Source organism: Poecilia reticulata, linkage group LG7 (assembly GCF_000633615.1).
Source record: "Poecilia reticulata strain Guanapo linkage group LG7, Guppy_female_1.0+MT, whole genome shotgun sequence".
Classification (NCBI taxonomy): domain Eukaryota; kingdom Metazoa; phylum Chordata; class Actinopteri; order Cyprinodontiformes; family Poeciliidae; genus Poecilia; species Poecilia reticulata.
Genome location: NC_024337.1, coordinates 6,097,292 through 6,116,116, shown reverse-complemented (window position 1 = coordinate 6,116,116; position 18,825 = coordinate 6,097,292). Strand labels below are relative to the sequence as shown.

Sequence of the window (18,825 nt, the reverse complement as noted above, 5' to 3'; positions counted from 1 at the left end):
ATACTATGATTTTATGATGTGGTAATTTCTGAGGACATTTTTACAGTTAAACCAGAATTGTGTACTGATCTTGGAATGTGATTTGAATTTTTCTTATCAGATCCCGGCGGAGCACGAGTTGGGAAACCGAAGCAAAATATCTCAGTCCCATGGAGGAGGAAATGATTCCACACCTGAAAGCCCACATCTCCGTCACACTACCTCTTCTGAATCTTCACACATTTCTCGAATATCAGGAGAAACGATCTCTCCATCGTACCAGTCCCCCTTGTTGTCGCCCATGGGTCTCACTCATAAGCCAGATCTGTCTCTACAGAAAGGCCCTCGCACCTTCCTCCTTACTCCTCCGCCAACAGTAACCCCATCAAGTTCACAACAGCCACGACATGATACCAAGCTGGAACATTCCGGACATCGGTCAATTGACATGGTGCAGCTTTTGAAAGTAAGAGAATTACATGACCCATCAGTATGTTTGTTAGAGAGAGATAATGTAAGAAGGACTAAGAAGAGCACTTAAGATAGACTTTCTACGCTTCCTGTTGTTAGCTGTCATCAATTTCAACATGTGGAACATGAGGCAACATCACACTACCTGTGAGAGACAGCAGCATCTGTATGAAAATTAATGTTATCATTTTAAAACAGGAAATTAATAAAGAACTGAAATATTGAATTTATTGTCTAACTTTAGAGGATAAGTCAATTAGTGAGGTTAGAATTACTGAAACAGCAATCTGTTTCAGCTCTGACATTTTCCAACATTCCAAATGAAGCATGTTCATTTGCAGACAGGGGTTGAACTCTCAAAAGGATAACATGTAGCAACTTTGCTGTAGTCTTTTCTACCTTCTTGTTACCTGCTAAAAGTCTTGCTCTCTTTCAGCATGCCTTTTATTTTGTCTGTGTTCCTGCTAACGTCCTTTATAAACACCTCACTGCTGTTCACTCTGAGTCTTCATCCCTCATTAACAATGACCACACTGAAGAACATGGACCACCTGCCAGCACTTGTGTATCATGCATTCACAGATCTTAGATAAGATTTGAATTTGCAACTCGCCGGTCAGATTTCTCTGTGCCATCTCAAGTCAACATCATATACAATTATTTTTGTTCTGAAGCAAAGGAGAAGCTATGCTTACAATAACTTCCGGTTTTTTATTTTTTGCAGAAGTATCCTATAGTTTGGCAAGGACTCTTGGCGCTGAAGAACGACCAGGCTGCCGTCCAGCTACACTTTGTGTCTGGAAACACCATCCTCGCTCAACGCTCCCTCCCGCCCCCAGAAGGAGGATCTCTTCTTCGTATTGTCCAGAGGATGAGGCTTGAGGCTTCCCAGTTGGATAGTGTGGCACGCAGAATGACTGTGAGTACCTTATTATTTCAGCTCAGCGCCAGCAACACGGATGAATGAATAAAATACCATGTGTCGCAGCCTTCCAGGTTCCAAAGCCAAAAGTTTCCACCAAAGGCCGTCGGGTGGTAACAGGTGGTTTGGTTCTTGCACGCACTTCCGACTTGATTGTTTAAAAATATATATCTATTTCTTGAAAAAATATAGACAAAACAATTACTAAAAATCTCTTACAACTTAACATAATCTTCAAGTTCAAAAAGTGGTAAAAAAATCATTTTACAAAAATCTCTTGTCTTCACCCCAGACATTTGCCAAGCAAAAGGACCTGGTGTGTTCTTAATCACTTAAATTAATGGGAGGGTCTAAAGGTTACCAAAGTAATCTGAACAATTCCAAATATAAAACTTACTTATAGGTTTTGGTTCTAAACTGACTTAAGTATATTCTAACTGCACAAAGAAAAATTAAATGGATATAAATAACAGTTTACAAAATGTAACATAAATGGTAACAACATGAATAGTTGTAGAACATAAATCTGTCATAAGTCTGTTGTGATATTTCGTTTTTTCTTTTCAGATGGAAAATGACTACTGTTTGCTCCTGGCTCTACCCTGTGGTCGAGACCAAGAAGACGTTCTTGGTCAAACCCAAGCTTTGAAAAGTGGCTTCATCACTTACCTACAAGCCAAACAGGCAGCTGGCATCATTAATGTGCCCAACCCCGGCTCCAATCAGGTTTGTTCTCGTTTCAGGTTTTCCTGCCCCTTTTGTCGATGCTGTCACTTCTCCACTCACACTGTGTTCATCTCTGCAACTACAGGCAGCTTACGTGGTGCAAATATTCCCGCCGTGTGAATTCTCGGAGAGCCATCTTTCGCGCCTGGCTCCCGACCTTCTCAACAGCATCTCCAGCATTTCCCCTCACCTCATGATTGTTATAGCTTCTGTTTAATTACCTCCATTTTTTTTGTTTTGTTTTTCTTTTCCTGAACAATGCCAACACCAGCCCTTTTGGATTGAACCAGTTTGGAACCTGGAAATGCCTCATTTTTATGAGTTTGACTTCAAAACGACAACAACAACAAAACATATCTTTCATTTTTTTAGACTCAAGTTTTCTCCTTCACTTCACCAAGTCCTTAAATCACCCTGTGATGATGAATTACAAAAGCTAGACCTTTTTTTAAATAGGACGCAAAGGGTCGAATGGGGATTTTTGATGATAATTTTTGGATTACTGTTTTTTTTCTTTCTGCCATTTTTGGAGGTGTTCTGCATTGCCTTTTTGTATTTCATAACATTCATAAAGCTGTGGATGGAGACCTACAAGTAGGATGTTTTTTACCTTCATAAAAAAAGTGATTGTGATTGTTTCCTTTTTTTTTAAACTTGAGAATTCATTGCACTATGTTGACAAAACTTTATGAACTTTGTACATATTTGTTCATAAATTGATACATGTTATGAATTTATTCTAGTGATCAGTCATGCTTGTGCTAGAGCAAAGGAAGCTATTGCCTACAGAATGATGGAGAGTCTTCTCAGCTTCATCAGTCACAAAGCTTTTCCTCTGACACCATCTGCAAGTTTCTGCAACATTTCCGATCTCATGTTTCCATCGCGACGTGTTCCCTGCCCCAAGGAACTCATGATGGGATCTGTAGAGTTGTATATTTTACACGCAATGCCTCAATAGGGGACAGTAAAAAAAAAAGAAAAAAAAAAGAGACTTATTTAATTTGTTCCTTTTCATTTGCATCTTCTGTATGCCTAAAGGTATTGTGGACAATTGTGAAGCTGTAGATATTGTAAATATTTAAAGACTGAAGCAAAAATGGAGAGACCAAGCAAATTATTTTACAAGACAGATTGTGTTTTCAATGTTTCTTTTAGTATGCTGTCTCATTTTTTTCTTATTTATTTTTGAATCATTTATTGTTTTCAGCCGGGGAAGAATGTGAATTGGAGGGAGTCGGAAGGAGATTTGCAGAGAGAAAGAAAAAAAAAAGACTTTGTGCCAAAATGTCTTGCGAATGATCATTATGTGCACGTGTTTGGAAAAAATGTGATCTGAACCTATTTTCATATTTAAATTAGTATTTTGCTGTTCAGAGGGCACATTGATTCATTTTAAAATATTTTGTTTATTGACATGATTCTAATACTGCAGTGATTTTTACACAACAACAAAGCTGCGTTTTCATTTGAAGGAACTTTTTGTACTGTAGAGGTTGGCGTTTTTTTGTTGGTTTTTTTTGTCTTTTGTCATTCCCCACGTTGTCCTGTACTGCCCCCTGGTGTCTGAAACCCGTCCCCTTAATATATGGAAGTCTGCATACTAAATTTATTCATGCCACTACTTTGTGTCACCTGTTGTATAGCATGCTTTATTTTCATATCTTAAATTGTAAGGTAGGATCATAAAGGCAAAGAATGTGACTTAAACTTGACGTTATGCCGCTAATGGATGTGTTGATCATCTGTTTCCATCCTTCCTCCTGTCTGTCTCGTAGAGCCGAGCTGTAAATACCCACGTCTCTTATCTGTGCTCCCGCGTAGCTGCCCCGCCCCGCCAGCCCCCCACTCCCTCCCTCTCACTTTGCAGTTGTCTTTATTCAGGGTCTTTATTTTTGTTTTGTGAAACAAAACAAAGCAGTCTTTAAAAAGAGGCGGGAGATGAAGCGTGTGAAACCGATGCTGAAAGTAAAACCATGCTTGTCAGTTTTGTGGTGTAAATATTTCTATGACTGCAAGCTGAAAACTCTCATGGTTATGTTGAAGGCACTTATAATTTTTGATATACAAATGAAAGAAGAAAAAAAAACAGTCTTAAAACAGTGATTAATATGAAAAAAAAATGTCTTTTGATCAACCTTCATTTTGAGTGTATTTTGCTGTTCCTCTATGAGGACATTTTAAACTGTAACATAAATGGTTGTTTAACTTACTTCTGAAGATCATTAAATGGTCCATGACTCTGCATTTCGTTTTTTTTTTGTGATCCTCAAAAATCCTCCTTTCTGCAACGTTTAGAGTGCTTTGAAAAGTGTTTGCCTTGTTACGTTTTCCATCTGTTTTTAATTTTTATAGATAATCAGAAATTTGCATATCAGACAAATATAACAAGAAGTGATACGATATGAACTTTTTCACTGATGGTTTCATTTAGTAAAGACAAAAGCTATTCAAACCAACGACCTTATGTGAAAAAATAATTGCTCTTTAAGCTTTATAACCAGTGTCACCATTTGAGGCAAAATTGCCGTTTTGTCTCCTTTGATGAATGGTAATGAACTGTCCCTCAATTCACAGAACAGTTTTATTTCGGCCATTTTGTACAGTTTTAATCAAAACTAGCCAGTTTAAGGTAATGTCGCACCATTACAACAGAATTTTACCTTAGACTTTGACTGGACTCTTAAACCATTTGTGTTGCAGACCTTCCTGCCTTAGATTATCAATAATAAAGCTTTTACTTTTTTAGTAGTTTTAAAAACACAGAAAACTACCAAAAGATTGAGATAACCCTTTATGGAAAAAAAAAGAAAAAAGGCTAAAAGCCTCGTAAAGCTGTTATATTCTTTTTTGTTTGGCTAGCTAACAAAGTAGATACAACAGGAACCAAATAGTTGTAGCGCTGTAGAACCAACTGCAACTGCAGTTGTGAGGCATCTAAGTCCTTTTGTTTCTGGTGATACGTAACAAAGCACTGAAAGCGGGCATCCATCCGGGCACCGTTCGGACACTGAAGTGGCAAGTGTCCAAAGTTGTCATAAAATGAAAATGAATGAATTGGCGCAAGAGCTTGAATCTTTTCCTTGGAATGATATCAGCTATCAGGTTGTAACGGGAATCATGGTGGCAATAGTCCTCCATGGCTTTGAAGCTGAAAACACTCATGAAGATCAGCATCGCAAGGACATTTTCAGTGTCCACAGGGCTTCAGTTGACTGGCCCAGACATGGGGGATCCAGAGTAAAGGTTATGCTGAGCAATATGGTGAATCGTCTCATCAGTGAAATACTGCAAGGGTGTCTATACAGCATCAGGAGCTTCAGATACAGAATCAGGAGCACTGAATTCATCAAATGTCTTCATATCTCCATATCCTGGGAGTGGCATTCTTTGGGTGTGGAGGTGAACAGAAGAGGTTTAGTTACTACAGTTTTTTTCTTTACGCCTCCTCTTATGGGCTGCTGGTTTTGAAGATGGGCTAGTCTCCTCCTTGCTCATGGACTCAAAAGACGTTATGTCTTCCCCTTGCGTAGGATGACAGTCAGGATCTTCTATGGTCATCACCATCGCTCGAATCAGGATCAGAATCGTTCAGGTTGTTCTGGTATCAGAGCCTGAGATTTGTGTGTTTTTCACCATAAAAAAGGTTTTGCTGTCCATCTAGAATTTGTTGATAAAACTGAAGAAGAAGAATGTGACAATTTAGGCATTTGCATCAGTAAAGAGGTTGGAATATTTCAGTAAGTGATACATTAGTATAAATGTTTTTTCTTTTTAATTTATTTGACCTTCATAAAAAAAAATCACCATAATATTACTATATAATGTTTAGTAAAACCTTTGGCATTGTACTACGTTGAAAATGTAAGTTTACCTGTCATACTGTTTGCTGTCTTTGTTAGCATCTCATCTCATGCAAAACTTTTTGTGAGGAAGGTTCTTGAACAGGTCAAAGCTTTAGTGACACAGTGCCATCCAGTGGACTTTTTTCGGTATTGCAGGTGTAAACCAATAAGGTAGGTCAAGTTTAATTCATGCCTCAGTTAGATAAAAGGTCACAAATTATACTCTACAGATTCTACTCTGGTTGACCATAACGCTAAAGGCTTCAGGCCAAATGGTGCTTTCAGAAGTCTTTCTGATTCTTCAACACATCTGAGGCTACAATCTCCTTAGAGATCCTTAGAGATTGTGGCTACAATCTGAGGTGGTCATTCATTTGTTGGATGGGGGATACATCTAAAAGTTATAGGAAAGCAACACTGCTGCCTAAACCATCATACTGCTACAATCTCCATTAGGTTAGATCAGATGTAACAGGTCACATGCCTTCCAATAAGTTCAACGTTTTTTAAGTCCACAGAATATTTACCAAATGTTTTGAGGATCATCAGGATGTTTGTTGCAAATAGATTGGCATATCAGCAGTGATTTTTTATTTTATTTTTTTATCTTGAAACTCTTCTATAGAGTGCTTCAGATGTTGTTCTGGATTCTTTTGTGACCTTCTAGATCAGTTGTTGATGCAGTCGGTCTTTGATAAATTCACTGGAATCAAAACTCTTTCCAGACTGAGATGCCAATCACCTACTTTCCCGTCTGATCTTTTAGCCTCGTCTGACAGGTTCTGTTAAAGTGATTTCATCTTATTTTACAGGTCAGACAGTAATCCGGCCTGGGCTTGGCTAGTGATTTCCAACAAATCTGGTTAAGTACAGTTAATTCATGATTTAACAAGGGTGAAGCAATTTTTTGTTTCTCATGGCCTGTTTTTGATTTTTTTTTCTCTACATGGTATTAAATTATTTTATACATTTTGCTTTTACTCAATCTCTGTTTGTCTGATATTCAAATTTGTTTGATGATGCAAAACATCTGAGTTTGACAATGACTTTGATGTTGAAAAAATCTTTAAGAGGGCAAAGAACCTTTTCACTGTACTGTATGGCACATCTATTTAAAACGTAATAATTTATGTGTCTCGGATGTTTATATAGTTTGCTACCAATTTCATTGATGGGTCTGAAGTAAGTATTACCAGACCAGTGCATCACATTCAGAGCTGCAGTTTCTTTGTCTATCAGACGATGTCAGTACGGGACTGAACAGTTTGGGAAGTTTTAGAGATTCCCAAGTTTGGGAAAGAAATCTACTGCCATCTCTGTTTAACTTCAGAAGGTGTTTGGACAAAATAGACCTGTCTGACCTTTGAAATAATTCGATTATCTATGAACGTGTGTACCATTAGAGGCAAAACAAAATAAATGAATAAGAAATGTATATTTACACCTATTAGTTTTGCTCTCCATAAATGAGACACTCTTCATCAAATCTGAGTAAAAATTGTGAGTTGTACCTTAATGCTGCAATTTAAGCCACTTATTTCAAGAGGACACACTTCTGTACTATTTTCACTCCCAATATCAAGTTAAAATGATCACTTATTTAATTTAAACCCTTGTTTCAAATGGCATGAACAAAATTTCTGATCTGATAATGAATTTTATTAAACATCACAATGAATTCTGCTCAAAACCATTCAGTGTGAACAGGATGTCATCCTCAAGATGAAATTGGTCCACTTAGTTATAGTTTATATGCCAGCACATGTCATCTTAAGAATTTCATTTAGCATCATCTCTTCAGTGCAGGGGCCCTAACTGGGGCCAGGATCATTTCTACGGGGGCACTGGCCCCCTGTTGGCGCCTGTCTAGAGCCGCCCCTGCCAACAGTCACCGGGAAAACTTTTATAAGTTTAAAATAAATAAAGTTTAATGACTTTATTCATAACTTATAAAAACTTAAATATTTAGGATTCTATGTAGTAGAATATAAAACAAAAAGCTATACAGGGTCCAGTAAAAGTGTTCACAACTATTTAACTTTTTTTTTTTTTATTTCCACGTTTTGTCCGCTTCAAACTTCAGTGTATTTTGTTGTGTAACGTAGAAGTTAAATGACCCAAGTTTTTAAATTTTTTTGCAAACAAAACTCTGAAAAGTTTGACATCCATTTGGGTTCAGTCTGCTCCCCAGTCAAGGACACATTGAAACTGAAATTATTTCTCATCTATCATTGGAAAATAGGCCAAAGTCTTTCAGATTGGGTTGGGAGGATATTTTTGAAGGTCGTTTTCAGGTCTGGCAACAGATTTTAAATTGAATATAGATCTTGACTCTGACTCGGCCTTCCTAACACATTCTTGTGATTCAATCAAAACCATTCCACTGTAGTTCTGGGCTGCCAGGAGGGGTCGTCGTTTTGAAGCCTCTTCCAGCTTTTCCTTGTATCCTAACTCCATCCATGTTCTCATCAGCCGACCAGCTTCACTACTTTACGAAAGCGTCGCGCTGCTACCTTCACATTTCACTACAGGGGTCGTGTGTTCAGGGTAAGGCGAAGTGTTAGTTTTCCTCCCACACACAGCATTCTGCATATTGGCTAAAAACAAAAATTTAGTTCTGGTTTTATCTGGCCAGAGGATCTTCCCCTGCATGTCTGCTGCGAACTAGAAACCAGGGTTTTCCTTCAACAGGCTTCATTCTTTCTGTTTTCACCAAATCCCTTGAGAATTTTTTTTCACGAAGGCCAAATTTGTGGCGTGCACAAATAATGGTTTTCCCCGTTAAAACACTCCCATAAAATGTTGTTTTTTTGCAAACGAGTGTGACACCTTCTGTTCTCCATCATGTCAAGTGAAGCTAAAAATGAGAGAAATAAAAAAAAAAAGTGAAATGAAGCTGACTAACTCGGGTTTGTAGAGCAGCATTCCTCTGGACTCAAATGAAGCAACACAAATGAGCCTGGTGGCTGAGAAAAGCAATAGTTAGAGACTCATCCTTGTAGGCAAACAGCTCTATGGTTTGGGAAATTTTATGACTGTGGCTTGAATCATTAGGGTTTCCGGCTTCACTCTGCCAAGTCACAGTATCCAAGCTGACAGAATCTCCAGAGGGAGGCCTGTGGGAATTAGCAATTGGACATTTGGCGGTTGGTGCTACAATATTTGTCCTTATTTTTAGCTTTTACCTTTAATGTACAAAAAAAAAAAAGATAAAAAAATTATAATCAGCGGACAACAAGTACCTAAATTCCTTCTGTCCATGGCACTTTGTAGTTATAATGGTCTGGACAAAAATGGGAGAATTTTAACTACTATATTATCCAGAGTTGGCTTCAGTTACTTCCAATTTAACCCTTTCATGCACTGCAGTGGACAGCTGTCTAAAAGCCATTTTCTTGTGCTTCTTATGGATTTTTATGTTCTAAATGCACACAGACCAGTGGCCACTAACGCATCATACAATACACTATCAACTACTGGCCATCAGCTGCAAATGCAAGAAATAATTTTTGTTAAATCCAATATGATCGACAGACAAAAAAGCACCCTGAAGAACAATACTACTGATGCATTTTGGTCCTCTCTAAACAACACATTATGACAGCGCCACACTTTTCAGATTTCTATTTTTAAAAAATACAAACAAAAAAGCAAATAAAAGAAAACATTAATCACATTCCATCTACTTTGCAATTATGCACAACCTTGCGTTGGCCTGTCACGTAATACTATCAAAACATTAAAGTCTGAAATAGTAAACAGTCCAAGGTGTATAAATAGTAGTAAAAATTAAGTGAATACTTCCGTGATTTACTTATGTAATATTTCATTGTAAGTTTCATTTATTTTCAGTTTAGTACTTTAATCGCATTTTTTTAATGAAGCATTTTCTTTAGTCTTAGGAAGACATTTGACACTTTAACACACAGCAAACAGTCACTATTTTACTGCTCAAATCAAAGGTAAAAATCCAGATTTTTGTCCTTTTTCTGCAACACACAGACACTCTGAACCAAAGGTTTATAGTTTTAACTTTTTTGTTTCCCACCAGATTTGATAGATGAGGTCAAAAAGTCTGAACGAATTGTGAGCACCTCAGCTCTAGAAAAGCGTAGAGACAGGGTCAAGGCTGGTCATTTTCTGGATATTGCCATCATCTCTGGACTGTAGACATAAAGAAGTCCAACCGTAAAAAGTGAGTGATTTATGGCTCCCTGTCAGGCTGGGACGTGGAATGTTAAATGACACCCAGTTCCCAGTGTGAGAAGAGGCAGATCAGACTGGTACACGGCAGTAAAATGTAAAAAACAAACACATCCGTTCCTCTGTTTTCCCACTGCCTCCCCTGACTGGCTGTCCGTCTGAGAATTTACGCTTCATTTGGTGCAGTGCAAAACATGATAATTTGACCTTATCCATATTTCTACGCTGTTTGCTCCTTGGATTCACAGCCACATCACATTTTTAAAGTTCTTTTTAGCCAGAAAGCTAAAAGAATGTTGAAAATTTGGAGGGTTTTTTTAGACATCGATAAGTGCTTGTTTTCTTGTGTCCTTCTGGCAGCGAGCGTGCTGCATTCCACGCTGCTGCTTAGACATTGTTCCTCAGACGAGAATGCCAGTGAGTGCTGAAATAATAGTAATAATAATAATAATAATGATAATAGATCTTTCTCCACCTTTTTGAAAATGTCCAGCCAAACTGGACTGCAAACCACGCAAGAAACGTTCCGATGCTTCCAATTTGTGACTGAGGCGTCCAGTTACTGATGCAGAAGATTTTATGCAGCTATGTTGCCCATTAGCATCGTGATGAAAAGAACTCAAGAACACATGTGCTGTATTTGTTTGAGCATTTCGGCCAGTTCAAAGAATGTGCTGAACGTTTCAGATACTTTAATGTTTTCCACATTTGACCATGTTTCATGTCCTGTTAAAATGACTTCTAGTCCTTTTATTTCACAGTTTAATATGTTATCCTTCGTAAAACAGCAAAAAAAAACAACAACAAGAAAGTCCTGACATTGTCATGAGAGTAGACCTTCAGGCGTTTGATATTTCCTCCTGAAGTTCTTCTTGTTATGTGGCAGAAATATTCAGGCTCAGTCTGTTAATTTCTCTTTGATGAAGAACAGATTCTGTCTGGATGCTGCAAAAAGTCGAATCAAAATAATAGAGAAAAGAAAAGAAGTGCTTTGACTGATTGCCTGAATGTTTTCTGTTCTCTACACAAAGGGCCAAATGTATTTCAACCATTAGGTTGCTGGATACCTGCCTGACTGAGGTCCTTCCTGCACATTTACTGAGCTGATTGATGTCTGATGTCTGGACTGGTATTGATCCCAACGTGTGTGTGTGTGTGTGTGTGTGTGTGTGTGTGTGTGTGTGTGTGTGTGTGTGTGTGTGTGTGTGTGTGTGCGTGCGTGCGTACGTGTGTGTGTCTGTGTGTTCACACGATCTTGTCTCACAAGATCATTTAGAACAGATGGCCTCAAATCAAGATGACAAAGATTTGACGATGTGGAGAATTGTGGGAAAGTCTAACCTAACTATGTGATCAAAACTTTTTTTTTTCTTTTACATTTTGTAATGCTACAACCAGAAGCTTTTTAATGCTTTTTTTTGTTCGATTTTATGGGGCTTAGACCAAAGGATCAGCAACCTTTGTAATTGAAACATCCATTTTACTCTCAGTCCAGCTAAATAAAACTTGTCTAGGGTCGGAAATGTTCCATCATCTTTTGAAAAAATAAATAAATAAAAAAGACTGCCTATAACTTTTTGGTAAACATCTATGAAGGAAACGTGTTCTCATGTTTATAGAACAATCATTTTATTTCTAATAAAGGATTTTAAAACAAAGAAAGATGCATACATTTTTTGTAATAAAGTGAGTGGATACATTTTCTTTTATGGGATGTTGATATTTGTAAAAAAAAAGCAAAAAAAACAAATGCTACAGAAATTCTTTGTTTCCTCTAAATTTTAAATATTTTATATCTAAAGTGTTTGAAATTGAAGTCAAAGTTCTTCTTTTTGTGCACAGTCTTGGCCTACAAAGAAGATTCTAAAAAAGTTATTAACAGCCACTTGTGGCTGCAAACCTCTGGGCTTGACCAACACAATACAAAATTCAGAAATGCAAGGGAACTGACGCAAAATGTTACTAATTTTTGACAAAGAAAAGTCTGAAAAGTTTATTCTAACCAAAATAAAGCTGCAGGGTTTTTAATCCTGGAAAAGAAAAGAAAAAAGTTCTACTATCGTAGACGGTTTTATACTTTGGAGATGAAAATGTAATGCTTTCCGACTGTTTTTGATGTTTATTAGTGAGGTTTTATGAAAATGTTATATTAAGCATGTTGTATAAAAATTGCATGTACATAAAATTTGAATATACATTTTTACTTCTTTTCTGTATAATTTGTTCTCGGTCAGCCAAAGTTTTTCCAAATTGTGGTATGTTGTGACCCTGTGGTCAGAKCTTAGACTCTGATCCAAAAGGGTTTAATCTCTAAGTTTGAGTTAAAAATACAGATGAAAAATCAACATCTGTACACATGTTTTGCTTGGAATAGAGATGTTATATTAAAATGCCTACAGCTGCCTAGTTTAGTAGCTCAAATACCAAATATACTTTAATATGCGTTAACAAGCACAGATGTTAGCGCAGTCAATAAGAGGTCGTTATCTGCACCCTTGGGGGTACCGTTCATCAAAATAAACAATATTCCTGCATTTGCTGCTTTACAAATGCCATTTGTGTCAAGTAGCATTAAACATAGCTTCCCAAACTATATTTTCTCCTGAATATTTGGTCATGCTTCACTATAAGGTACACAAAATTTGATAAACTACCAGGGAATGCCTTTGCAACTAATCATGTACTAACAAATAGTTTACTAGTACTCACTCACTGATGTGACTTGGTATGATGCTTCACTTTACTTTAGGGTACTCAAAAACAACAGGTAACGGTCAGGTACTGATTACGCAATGATCGGTTYCTCACTAAGTACTTGAGCAAAAKAATGACCAGACAATGATTTGCTACTCAGCAAGTGATAGATAATGACAAAAGTACAAAAATATACAATTGCTACTGTCTCCCATTACAAAAAATAAGTGTTTCCAATACGATCAATAATCACCAGGAAACATATTTTTGACAATTACGTCCTTATTGGTTCTGGGTTTATTCAGAACTAACGTGGATAATTTCTCYTCTATGTCTGTGGTAACCAGCCAGTCGTCTCCTAATAAGGCTGAACTGTGTGTTTCCCAGTAAGTACTGGTTAATTATGCTCATTAGTACATGATTAGTTACAAAGACGTTAATCAAATTTGGTGTACGTTCTTCTAAAGTGTTACTTCATAAATTTTATTAAAGGAATTAATAAATAGTCTGATTTCTTCAGAGTCCTTTGGATTCACTTTACACACACACACACACACACACGCACACACACACACACACACACACACAAAAATCCTCAAATAGTTGAATTGACAGACAGCGAACCTGGCTGGGTTCCACTGTATTTGGCCTGAACTTTGACTGGACCATTCCTGTCCATTCACGTTGCTTTGATCCAAATGTTTGGTCGCTCAGCTTCTGTAGGTTGAACCTCAGCCTTTAATCTTTTGCAGCCACTAACATTTTAGTTTTATTTTTTTTAAATCTGTCTTTAGTGGAAGGAGCTAAAATATTAAAAACAATTCTCTACTTTGTGCTGGTCTGCCTCATTAAACGATAATAAAATACATGAGCATGTGGTTTTCACCAGACAAAATGGGAAACATTAAAGGGTTACGATTGTTTTAGTAATGTGCCATAAATCCAAACAGCACATCACCTTCTATGAAGGAGGTAAACKCTTCCCCGGCTTCTTTTCCACGGCGCAGCGAGGCTGAATTCTGATTTGCGGCTGAATGAAACGCTCTGCCTTYAGCTACATGGGAGAGTTACGGCGCAGCGGCGTTGTGATTTGTTGCAAGTCATAACATTCGGAAGGTTTTTGAATTTGTCCCCTTTGCGGGCACTGGCTCCCTCATTTAAAGAGGAAACRGTTAGAGTGCTTTATAGCTGCTGTTAAGTGGTGGGAATATAAAACAGGCATTCCTCAGCGATGGTGGATTTTTGTGTTTTTGGTTATCTTGTTTCTCACACGACATTAAAATCCTCCATCAAATTATGTTCTTCGTCTTGCATGAAGCCCAAAGGAAAACCTGATGAGCGTAGTTAGATTTTAAAGAGAAAGTTCACAGCAGCTGTTAGACATTATGGGCTCAGCACGCCGCCTTTGCTGCATTGCTAATAGACTTTGAGCCAAACTTTTAAGTCTTAGAATATTTTCTTCACATCAAGCTTTAGATTCAACATGGGCATCGGCTGCACAGGACTTTGGCAGTGAGCTGCTTCAGGAGATAAGAACTCTTGTTTACATTCATAACTTCTTCTTCTTCTGCATTCATTTGCTGAGGTTGCTGAGGTGTCAGACTGTTAGATATTATCCATTGTGTAAATATGTTGTTGAACATATATACAGTAGGCGAGTAGCTGCACAATAGGAGTATGATAAATCTAAAAAAAATATTATACATTTAAACAACAACAATAATAATAAAAATACTTCCGTTAATAACAACAACAACAACAACAACAACAACAACAATAATAATAATAATAATAATAATAATAATAATAATAATAATAATAATAATATAACTTTGATAAATAAATAAATCTCAATGAGAAATGGCCAAGAGTGACAGCATAAAGAAAGATGTGAAAATGGTGTTTTCATAACAACTAAAGTTAATATAGTTACTTGATTGAGCTATAAAATGGCTCCATGTGCCTGGAAAATACATAGTACTGCCCCTTTAAGAATCATTCAACTTGAATGCTGTCTAATCTTTTCACTCCAATATAAAGTACACCCTAGAAAATTAAAGTCATTGTTCTTGACAAAGATTTTCAGTTGTCAGAATRCCTCACCACATGTTTCATTTCTTGGCTTTATCCATCATGTAAAAAGTGCTGGGTTATCTTTTTACATGAAGGCTAAAAGCAGGAGATGCTCACTCACTGAAGCATCAACACACTGGGATCCCCGTCGATTCACCTCATGTATTCCCTGTTGAACTCAGGACTCCTCAGCTCCAGACAGAGCTGTCCTGAAAGGCCCCTTGGCATACCCACATTTTATCACTTGGTCTGGGAGCAATTTTGATACAAATGCAATAAATACAAATGTACTTTACTTAATGTTTGGAGCRACCTCACATCACAAATTGAACAAAGAAAACCAGTTAAACAAACAGATATCCGCTTTCCAAACAGTGACTCAGTAAGATGCTGGGCTCCGGAGAAGATTGTGGGAAAAAGAAACATAATGGAGCAGCTTTTCCCTCTCTGGACGAGGCCGTGGCTGATTTCCATGTTGACTCGATAAGGTGGAGCAATATAATAAACACAACATTACTTTCTGTATTGCTTTTTGCATAATTCTATAATAAATCTCAGGCAGAACAATCGGGAGGTAAACAGTATCTGGAGTCTTCATTTAAATGTTGTAATCCGAGAGATATGACGTGAACATAGGCCGCAGAGAAAGCCTTGAATGTTGCAGATAAGATGCTGTTTCTGTGTTTTACAGAGCATTACAGAATGAGCCAGGCACAGGCCATGTTGAAAGGCCCCACGCAGTAATTTAGAAGGTAAGATTTCGATTGTAATGTACATTTCTGCTGGCGAAACTGATTGACCTTGAAAATTCACTTTCATCCTGTTACCCTGTAAAACGCCGGCCACACAAACACAATGACTCGCGGCTGATTTGTATTTCGGGACCGTTTGGAGTGAGAAAGTCTCTCTCCGAGCTGAATGGGAAAGGGGAGTGTAAAGCAAACGCCGATGAATGAAACGCCATGATGTAATCTCGCCACTTTACAATTGGCGGCGGTTAGGAGCGGATCAAGAGGCGGATGGGGTCAGAGTGTTTATGAAATGTGGACACAGAGGAGCAGAGCGGCGTGGCCTCACCTCACCCAGCGGCGAATCCGAGAGGGAGCAAACAGGAGGAGATMAATTTTTTTGCGTAGACGATCTGCTTCGTACTTTACTGTCGTGACAAAGTGATACTTTTAAGACTATGCTAATGTTCCCTTTTTGTTTGAGTCAATCTCAGGAGAGACCTGTGAAATCCTCAGAGCTTCACTTGAGAACATTAGTGCACAAAACAGCCTCACAAGGAACAAGCTGTCAGACCACGAGGAAGGTTTGCAAGCAGAGCATCGTCTTAAAATAGTGTTTCATGCTTTAAGTGTGACACTGGCATAACTAGCTTGCCACAAACAGTTTGAAGTACACTGGAAACATGCTGCAGGACACATCGTCTCCATGGTGAAACATGGTGGTGGCAGCATCATGCCGTAAGGACGCTCCTCTGCAGCAGAGACAGGGAAGCTGACCAGAGTTGCAGGACTGTGGCACTYGAAGAATGGAGATGCAAACCCTGGTTTTAGGTTACAGCATATTTTGTGTTTGATAATTGCTTCATAGATGTTCTGTTCAGTCTGAGTTTGACTCATTTTGCAAAAAATTATGCATAAAACCCCCAATAAAACACATTAAAGTTAGAGGTTTTGACGTGAAGCAATGTGAGAAATGGGTCATGAACACACTGGAATGTTTTTATTAGCACATTATCTGGTCTTTCGCAGTAACATTAGGTGCTAACGAGAAAAGAACAAGCCGGTTTTTGACGGAAAAAAAAAAATGCTTGTCAGAGCCAGCATGGTCAAAGACATACAGAAAACTGCAGAAAAACTGGGGCTGTTTTTAAATGAATGCAGTTCAGCAGCTGGATGGTTTTTCCCCTCCTTTGACTTCCAGTCTGTAACAACCATCCTGGAAGAGGCCAAACCCAGCTATTAGCACACTTTATTCCTCTGCAGCTCATTCCGCCAAACTCCAAGACGGTTTGCGGTAAAGTTCAACCTTTTGCAGCCACAGCCGATGTTAAATGGCAATTCGAATGTAATTTTTGGACTTATTAAGCGTTTTCTTGCGGTRAAATATGGAAGTGTCTGGACAAGAGTGACGGATGGAAGGAGTCCAGGTAAACCCTGGCTGGGCTACCCTGGTACCAGAGGGGACATTTGAGAAATGCACTGTGGCTCCGRAAGAAAAAAAAGAGTGAAAGAGACGTTTCTTTGCACAAACAGAGAAAATTAGTTGGTGGTAAAAGAACATTTAAAGCAGGAGTTTTATGTAATTAACAAATGACTGCTTACATGTTAGCAATCAATCCTCTCGCTCATGCTCCCTGCTGCTGGTCCGTTTCTTCACCGTTTCATAAAACTGACTTTACCCACAGTCAGTATGTGAATTATTGAGCCTCGCATGTAACACTTTCATGTCTGGGATGTCTCAGCTGTCAGTGCAAACGAGACGTGGAGCTTCTGGAAGCGGGGCTGCTCTATAAGTGGGCCCAAACGTCTACGGTCTCTGTCTTTAACTTGCGATGTGGAATGTTAACACGGCCAGACAAGAGCTGAGTCAGCAGACAACAGGGATTTATTTGCAGATGCGGTACTGTGATCTAGTCCAGTGTGAACTGCTCCTGGTAGCCTTTCCAGACTCCAGTAAGGATGGTATGTGTTTTTCCTGACAGAGAGGTGTTAGAATGCACAGCATGTTGGGGTTTGTTGCATATTTGGTGCCGCGGCTGCATAGCAACCAGAGTGTCCCGGTTAACTCCTGTCCGCTGCAGGACAGGTCAGCAGCGGGGGATATTAGCATCAGAACTGGACCACAGAGCAACAGAAGAATGTGGTCTTGTGTGATGATTCTCGTTTTCTTTTGCATCAGTTGGCTATAACTGGGTGCATGTCCAGCATTCCTCCATCTTGTTGGGTGTGGTCAGACTCCCATGAAAGTCCTTATCTTTCCTTTTTGAAAGTTTCAAGTACACATAAAAAWTTTTAATAAGATCAACAAGCTTTATGTTTTACTATTGTAATAGCAATCMGTTTAAAATCTGCAATTATTTGACTTGTTTGCATGATTTTTATTTCAATTGACTTCTTAAAGGGGCAGAAGTGTGTAAACCCTTTTAGCGTTACGTCATGTTATAATGTTATTTACTCATCCAAAACATACCTGGAGAGTTGCCTTCATTCGTTTCATGGATGTTTGAGAAATTCTTCACTCTCCCATGACAATCATCAAACTGTGCAAAGTGCTTGTTGGAATTGAGCGCCACCTTGAGGATGAAGCTCCTCCTCTGAGCTGCAGCATACAGAGTACTGTCTCATAAAGCACCCCTACCCCACTCAGCTCCTTCAGACTAGTCAGAAACAATTAGCACACACCTGGTGGAACTGAGCTCATTACTTGAGCTACTGCTAAAAACATTGCTAAGGTGTTAATGGAGGAGCGATATGATGACTTTCTGAAGGCGGAGTTTAAGAAAAAGTAGGAGGTCCAATTTCAAGGCATCAACTTACAAAGTCAAATTCCCTTTAAATCAGGTTTGATAAATACAATATTTTTGAAGGCAACATAGTTGCTTTATAGTGCTACAAAATGTCACTATGTGCCTGGAAAATACAGAATACTGACCCTTTGTCTACTGTAATGAACATATTTCTGGGTCTAAACTGAAAAAAGAAAATAAATGAAATAAATCCTCTGGCTGCTGATAATCGGAGGAGAATTAAGAAATGTCTTAACTTGATCTGATGAGCAGTCAGATAGCAAACAAGATAAACACAACTGATTTCTTTCAAGGGGGAAGCACATGGTCCAACCTTCGATCAAAAACACTACCGACCTCAGCACTAAGTTTAGTTTGAGATGTTATTAATCTGAAAT

The 18,825-nt window shown here is 38.3% G+C and overlaps 1 protein-coding gene and 1 long non-coding RNA gene across 2 annotated transcripts in view; one reads left to right on the top strand and one right to left on the bottom strand.

Moving 5' to 3' along the window:
- The window catches only part of spen (spen family transcriptional repressor), a 29,280-nt gene extending 24,937 nt beyond the window's left edge, over positions 1-4,343 (top strand). The window contains exons 12-15 of the mRNA XM_008413071.2: positions 101-445; positions 1,175-1,369; positions 1,940-2,098; positions 2,184-4,343. Of these exons, the coding sequence (XP_008411293.1) occupies positions 101-445; positions 1,175-1,369; positions 1,940-2,098; positions 2,184-2,315 (831 nt within the window). The 3' untranslated portion in view covers positions 2,316-4,343. The remainder of the gene's footprint in view (positions 1-100; positions 446-1,174; positions 1,370-1,939; positions 2,099-2,183) is intronic.
- LOC103467028 (uncharacterized) overlaps positions 3,606-18,825 on the bottom strand; it is a 22,762-nt gene continuing 7,542 nt past the window's right edge. The window contains exon 3 of the long non-coding RNA XR_534021.2: positions 3,606-5,777. This is a non-coding gene — a long non-coding RNA (uncharacterized LOC103467028). The remainder of the gene's footprint in view (positions 5,778-18,825) is intronic.